The 7,475-nt window shown below is 33.1% G+C and overlaps 1 protein-coding gene across 2 annotated transcripts; it reads left to right on the plus strand.

The window, feature by feature from the left end:
• Positions 1-6,254, plus strand: LOC123225271 (sister chromatid cohesion 1 protein 1). Of its 2 annotated transcripts, XM_044649194.1 has the most exons (21): positions 1-91; positions 207-275; positions 378-436; positions 532-576; positions 686-705; positions 788-864; positions 1,816-1,930; positions 2,264-2,339; positions 2,463-2,541; positions 2,795-2,919; positions 3,385-3,458; positions 3,551-3,703; positions 3,909-4,077; positions 4,166-4,290; positions 4,366-4,552; positions 4,669-4,732; positions 4,899-5,041; positions 5,147-5,231; positions 5,335-5,447; positions 5,565-5,648; positions 5,818-6,254. In XM_044649194.1, exons 1-20 carry the CDS (start codon positions 39-41, stop codon positions 5,645-5,647), a joined length of 1,914 nt encoding a protein of 637 aa, XP_044505129.1. In that variant the 5' UTR covers positions 1-38; the 3' UTR covers position 5,648; positions 5,818-6,254. The 2 variants fall into 2 exon arrangements, with proteins under 2 accessions (XP_044505129.1, XP_044505130.1); XM_044649195.1 differs by lacking the exons at positions 1-91; positions 207-275; positions 378-436; positions 532-576; positions 686-705 and adding an exon at positions 1,667-1,729 and having other exon boundaries at positions 847-864.
• Positions 6,255-7,475: the final 1,221 nt, after the last annotated feature.

The raw sequence follows: 7,475 nt of genomic DNA on the forward strand, positions 1-7,475 counted from the left end.
TCTTCGAATTTTTCTCATAGTTTCAGAGAATCGACAAAATGTTCTTCTCTCACCAGCTTCTGGCTCGCAAAGCTTCTATGGGACAAATATGGTGACATGATTTATATTTTATGAAATTAAATAATTTATTGATGTTACATCTCTCTGTTTTTTTGTTTATTTTATTTTTCTGTAATTTAATGAACATGATTTCAATTTCAATGAAGGTTGGCTGCGACTATGAACGCGAAAATGAATCGAAAGAAGCTCGACAAGCTTAACATCATCCATATCTGGTTATAGTTTTTGAATATTCTATTTCTATATTTGATTTTTCTCTGTTTGGTCTAAGAGCTCAGTTCTTTTTTTCATTTAATCTTTTTTTTTTTTTTTTGTAGTGAAGAGATTTTGAATCCACCAGTTCCTCTGGCTTTGAGACTCTCTGGAATTCTCATGGGTAATTAAAGTATTAGCTATGTTTTTAATTTTCACTTCATACTTCCATTCACTGTTTAAACTAGCTAATCCCATATACGTGATCTGTTATTTCAGGTGGAGTTGTGATTGTGTACGAAAAAAAAGTGAAACTCCTTTATGGTAATTTTCATTTAATTGTACGACTTACTGTTTAGAATCTGTGAATGAGAATTTTTCGAATCTGTAATGTAATTCTTTTTTATGCTTTTTTGTTTGTTTCTTGTCACAGACGATGTTAATCGACTCCTGGTAATTTCGTGAAATTTTAGATATATTCCTTCATTTTGTTCTTCACTTGTCAGTAACAATGTTTGGTGATTAATGGTTTTAGGTTGAAATGAACGAAGCATGGAAGGTAAAAGCAGTTGCAGATCCAACGGTACTCCCCAAAGGAAAATCACAAGCCAAGTAACCATTTCTCTTCTTGAATACCAGCTCAGTTTGGCTTTAGCCATTTTTTTTAAAAAAGAAAAACGGCTTAGTTTAAGATGATTTACTACCAGAAGATTATCATCATCATCATATTATTGTTTGAGGTTTATCAACTGAGTTGACCTTGGGTAAGCAGCTAGCTCTAAATGTTGTTAAAAATATTTCGTGGTTTCAGCGAGTGCAAGAAACCAACTAAAGTTTACAGTAAAATTCTAGTGTTGTGAAACTGACGAGGAGATGGATGTTCTTTTTGCAACCAAATGATGCCATTCCACAGGAGATAACTTACATTTGCAAATTGAAATAGCACAAAAGGATTAAAACAGTGTGGTTTTGAATTAAATGTATATATGGTGGATTAAAACGTTAAAATATCCTTTGAAAAAACTGAGTCACGAAATTAAAAATTATCTGTGTGTTTTAATTTAAAGTTTACGTGGAGTTGGGCACCATCTGAATTTGATATTCTAATGTAGCCTTCCTGAAATATTCTGAATATATAGACATTCTTGTTTACTTTATAGAGTGAAAACAGAGACATTCCTTTGTTCCAGATTAGAATTTAAAATCTTATTTGAATTATACTATTTATTTAATTTCATCAACTAGATATTATCAAGTAAACTGTTCTCATCAAAATTTTTTTAGAATAACTAATTCTAGCTTAAAGTATTTGATAGGTTTTGTTAATAATTACCAAACAAGTGGGTAATATTTTCAGTATCAATACTCTGCAATTTACTTTCATTCTTTGTTGATGGATGCTTCTTGTTTCCAGAGTTAAAACGTATTTTGTTTCTATTCAACACTGACAGATGAGAGATCTGATGAAAATTACTAGGTCTTTCACTCTCATTGAAAAAAATGTTGATTTGTAACAGAAATGCTGTTGTTGCTATTGATTGATGATTTTCATTATTTTTTCAGAAAAAAATCTATTACGTTGCCTGAAAATCGAGAGACAGATTTTGAGGATATTGAGCCTTCGCTTAATTGCTCAAACGCTGAGATGGGGTTCCAACAAACAACCTACTGTGCGATGGTAAGCTACTAAGTTTCATTAAACAGAGCAATAGTTAGTATCATTTCAATAATTTTTCTTGTTTGAGAAGGTCCCTTTGAAAATTCTTGTTGGCTTTGTTTGAGTTTTGTGATATGTTGAGGAGATGAAAAGATTTTTTTTTCTTCTCAACATTTTAATCTTTTTTGTTTCCAAAGAGCTCCCATTTAGCAAGATGCCCAAGTATAAGACACAAAACTCCGTGGATAAACAAAACAAAATAGAGCCAAATATTGGACAATAGTGTTCAAAAGCTTTCGTGGAATAATTGCCAGAAAATAATATAACGCTTAGATCTCTTGTATTTTGTATCAGCGGCTAGATAGCCTGGATGAAACTTATGTTCACAGCAATCTTGGAGAGAAGGATCCATTGCAAAATTTCCACCAAGGTTGTTTTCATAAATCTAAACTTCTCCCTCCCTAATTAATAATCATCACCGTGGGCATACGGAACTGGACAAAAATCCAATTATTCCTTTCAAGCTGACATTTTGTTACCTTCTCTTTCTCAGCCGATGTTGATAATATCACCTTGTTTGAGCGTTTGGATTGCTACCAGGCTAACAACAACATGTTTGATCGGTTTGAAAGGTAGATTTCCATTCACAATACATTAACATTTCTTGATTGTTAGGTTAGCTTACGTTATATAGTAAAAGACTGGTTGTGAGATATATATTTTATGAGTCACAACGTTCACTTGAAAACAAGGCAGTTGATTTTTCAAGAGTGTCATGGAGATGAAAGTAACCTCTTTTCATCTCTTATTTGAGATTTCTTTGAAATTATGTTATTCCACTTTATAATAGCTATCTATAATTATGCTTTTCTGGGGTACGTACAGATTTGACATTGACGAGGACATGGAGACACAGCTAAATTTTGTTTCAGCGGAGCACACGCAAATGGCATCAACTTTTACACCTTCTCCACCCCCTCAAGATGAGCCTCAAAGAGGTCAGCAGCCTGGTAATAACTCCACTCAACTTGTTGCTTGCCCTGAAACTTAGCATCCCATACGAGAATTTACATAAAATATTCAATTTTGCAATCATGCTATTTTTCTTCTTGGTTCATCTTGTTAGGGACTCCCATCATAGAAGTACTAAGTGTCTATATCATTTTAGTCTACTACTATTGATGCATTAAGCATCTGGTAAACTAGTAATTAAACATTTGTTAAATTGCCTATCATCATGCTTGACATTTCTCACAAACAATGACCAACTCTTATCATGTTAAGCTTTTTTATAATGTTTTTCTTTTTTTTCTTTGTGCAACTGTATTTTTAACAACTGTGAAAAAGCTAATTTGGACATGGTGGCTAAAGCCTTATATATGAGATGTAGAACATATGTCGTTGTGCATGTTAATTAAAAAATTGCATAGAAAATTCAAGACAGATGCTATGCTCACCTTCAAACCTTGTAACAGCTGATGAAATCCATGACCAGCATCCAGAACACCAAGTCAATCAACAATCTGATGAAAACAAAGAAGGGAGACAGGTAACAATTCAATTACATGGAACGTCTGTGTAAACATTATGACAAAAGAAACATAACAAGCTTGACCAACCTTCATGGTTTGGATAAAGCAGGGTCAACAGAGGCAAGGGCCATTAAGAAGGAAAATGAAAATTCCAGCAGCCTGTATAATGGATTACGAGCAAACAATTATTCCTGGTGACATGTACCAATCCTGGCTTCAAGATACTTCAAATCTTTGTGGAAGAAAAAGAAGAAAGAGGAAGGTTTGATTTTGTTTTTCAATATTCATTTCCAAGTTTATCCTATTTCTAGTTTATCTGAAAGAAAACTTCTTTGCCACTATCTAAGGAGTCTCTAGTCTGTACATAGTTCAATGATGCACGAATGTTGCATGTAGTTTTTTGTCCTATTATAATTAGAGAAGAATTCTTTTCTAATGCAAGATGAGTATTATGCATTCTGTTGCAGGCAAGAGATGATATCTTGTCTAAAATGAAGATTGCTAACCTTATGGAGTTGCCACCTGCAGTGTTAACGGATAATTTATTCATTAAAGGAAATGAAGCAATCCCCTATCCAGCTCCTCTTCTTGAGCTATGGAGGAAAAGTACTCAGCCGCTTCATGATTCACCATCTAGTAAGAGTTCACTTCTGAAATGCCCTTGAGATATTTCTTGTTCAGAGATAATCTAGGAAAAGAGATTCGCATTATACTTTGTTTGCAGAGAAGAGCTCACCACCTCAACCCCAAAATCCATCATCATCATTATCGCCACCGCAACGCCCAATACCATCATCATCATCAATGCCACCACAAGAGAGAGTACAACCTCAAATACCAGCAGGATTTGTAAGACACCAGTCTTTTAGTTTGCTTCCGTTAAAAATATTTAAGCCTATGTCTAATTTAGTTTCGAATGTGAAGCCCTTTGAAGATATTCATAGTGCAGTTGGCTCTCAGTCACTAGGTGGTTCCATAGAAAGAACACGGGGAATATTTTTTAACCAAGACCAACCAACAGAAGACATTATTGAAGAAATGACAGCCAACTTTCTGAACAGGGGTTTAAAGGACAACGAGACCAATGTGATGGTCACACCTGAAAATTCTGGTTGGTTCATCTTTCTTTCATAATCTTTACATCTCACTTTCCTGGTAAAAATCTTGAAGTTATTGGATGAATATTATGATGCATCTATTAAGTTTTTTCTTGTTTTAAAATTACAGTAGCATATATGTCCTTTGGGAGCTCAGAATCTGGACATAGTAACCAAGAAGTCAATCCAAGCAGGTTAGGAAAACTTCCTATTATAATCAATTAGAAAGATTATTAAAAAAGAAAGTTTGGATGTACATTTAAATTTCATGCAATATACATGAAGCCTTTTCATCTAACATGGCGTAATATTCTACTGCTTCAAATGATTTATTAAATTGTATTCTCTGATTGTTAACAGATCCAACCAGAGAAGGCATTGTTCTTCATCTAGACAAAGTGGCAATGGCCTTGAACCTATTCAAGAGGAAAAACCATTTGAGTATCCCGAACCAGATTTCAATTTATCAAGGCTAGCAGAAAATGTTTCTACACCTGAACCAGGCAAATAAATCAAAATTATTTCTCTAGTTTTCATCAGGTGGAAGTTCAAATAATTGGTTCTTTATCCGAAATGAGGAATCGATTGCTTTGTTTATTTTTCTACAGAATTGTTGGTGGAAACTGGACCAACACAAACTCAGCTTCCTGTTATCAATCCTGCCCTTGACAAGATTACTGATGCTATTCGAATGTATCATTCATCAGAAACCTGCTGTCTTCCTATTAGTTCTGCAAGTGTCAAATTCAATTGGACTATCAATTAATATATCCTCCTTGGAATTTAACTCCTACAGGCATATAAAAACACATTTTGATGCACCAGGAGCCTCTAATGAAGAATCATTGAATGCACTAGCTGCTGGACTGAACCGAAAAGGAGCTGCTATGCTCTTTTATCAGACATGCGGTATGTGTAAAAACATGTTACCCTTTCTCTTCTTCGTAGAATCGTTCTTAATTAACCCTCAACATAAACAATTCAACAAATAAATAATTGACAATGAGTATGCCAATCTCTGTGCAGTCCTTGCCACTCATGGTTACCTAAAAGTTGAGCAAAAGGAGCCTTATGGTGATATTTCCATTTCAAAAGGAGCAAAGATGTAGAGTAAGTGTCAATTTCTCAAATTCATTTTTCAGTTAGATTACAAAATTATCTCCTAATTAAATATCATACGTAATCTAAGTTTGGGAACTTGTCTTATTACTTCTTTGATCTGAATCATATTTACTCCTTATACTAAGAACCTGATTAAAATTGATATTTTTTGTAACAGTAATTCTACCGACACAAGGTAATCTTGGATTTGAGTTTGAGTAATCCAAAATTCACTCAAAAGCAAAGAGGACCCCCAGTCTCATACGTTATCAAAGGCCAATGGTAGGAAGCAGGAAAAAGCGATGGTATTAGGACTACCAGAGTCTACATACATGGGTAACTTTTTTAATTTTGTTTTTTTCCCTTCTGCTCTTTGATTGATTGATATTGATTTTTGTTAGGTATTGATTTAAGTCGAATGAATAGCCCAAACCATAGAAAGAGACTAGGTTTAGGTCAAGCCGAAAAGATTTAACTCCATGTAATGCTTGTTTTGCTGACCAAAATCATGTTTGGCTGACATGTCAATGTTATCGGTATAGAGATATATATCACTTCATATTCTTCGTGATATATCATTTGAATTAAAAAAAAAAAAAGAACACATTTTCTGCTTCTTAATTATTACTTTCGTGATAAAATGTTGAGATTTGAATGAAAGAGGTATCAACTCTCATCATCAAAATTTACAAAGTCAGAAGTCTGATATCATCGGAAGCATTAATGGCAGCCGCAAAAGGAAACTCAACGGTCAAACGTTCTACGCCGTCAGTCAAACTCAAAATATTCAACCATTCAATCCATTCCAGTGAGCACAACCAAACAATCTTGCTTTTATGATTTTGGTTAGCTGTACTTATTTATTTATTTATCTATAATAGTGATATATTGTGTACACACCATAATATATTATTATATAAATAAATAATTAAAAATTAAAGATAAAAAATATTCAATCACATAATGATATATTATTGTTCATACATAAAATTATATATAAAAATTATGTATATAATTTTATTGTATATACAATATACACTACTTTTAATGTTTTTTAATGGCCAAAATACTTATTTTCACTCAAGGTTTAGTACATTGCTACGCTCATATCCGTCAAGTTTTTGAAAACTAAAATATTCATTTTTCTGTTAAATTTTATAGTTAATGTACGGGGTAAAAATGTTATTTATTGAATTTATTTAAAAAAAGAAAAATTTATCTCATTTTTCCACTTTAGCTTTGAAAACTCACAATTTTCCTTATTTTAGTTTTAAAATGTTACCTTTTCAACTCTACTATATAGCGTTTTCATATTTTAGGGTGACAATTATCCTCTCAAAATTTAGAACATTACACTTACACAAAAAAATGTATTTTTTTCTTTTTGATAACCGTTCTTTCTGAAGATTCACTTTAGGGCATTCTAAACCATCTTGTTAGCACCCCTACATCGTTCTCGATGGTTTTTTTATGCGAAACAATCCAAAATTGTCACGAATTCAAGTAGGTATTTTTTATTCTCTCTCGATTTGACATTTCTAATGACCTTCTCCCAAGTGGTCAATGACATCGTGAACCTCTCCGTCCTGTTTTGTTGCAACGATGTTGATCATCAAGCAAAAGGTCATTGAAAATGCCAAATTGAGAGAGAGAACCGAAAACAACCATTTGAATTTGTGATGATTTTGTGTTATTTTGTCCCGAAAAACCACTGGGGATGATGCTAGTGTGCCAACAAGATGGTTTAAGGTGTATCAAAGTGAATCACCCAGAAGAACGATAAAAAAAAGAAGAATGTATTTTTTGAGGTTATAAATATAATATTTTAAACTTTGA

This window comes from Mangifera indica, chromosome 9, assembly GCF_011075055.1.
Source record: "Mangifera indica cultivar Alphonso chromosome 9, CATAS_Mindica_2.1, whole genome shotgun sequence".
In the NCBI taxonomy this organism is placed as follows: domain Eukaryota; kingdom Viridiplantae; phylum Streptophyta; class Magnoliopsida; order Sapindales; family Anacardiaceae; genus Mangifera; species Mangifera indica.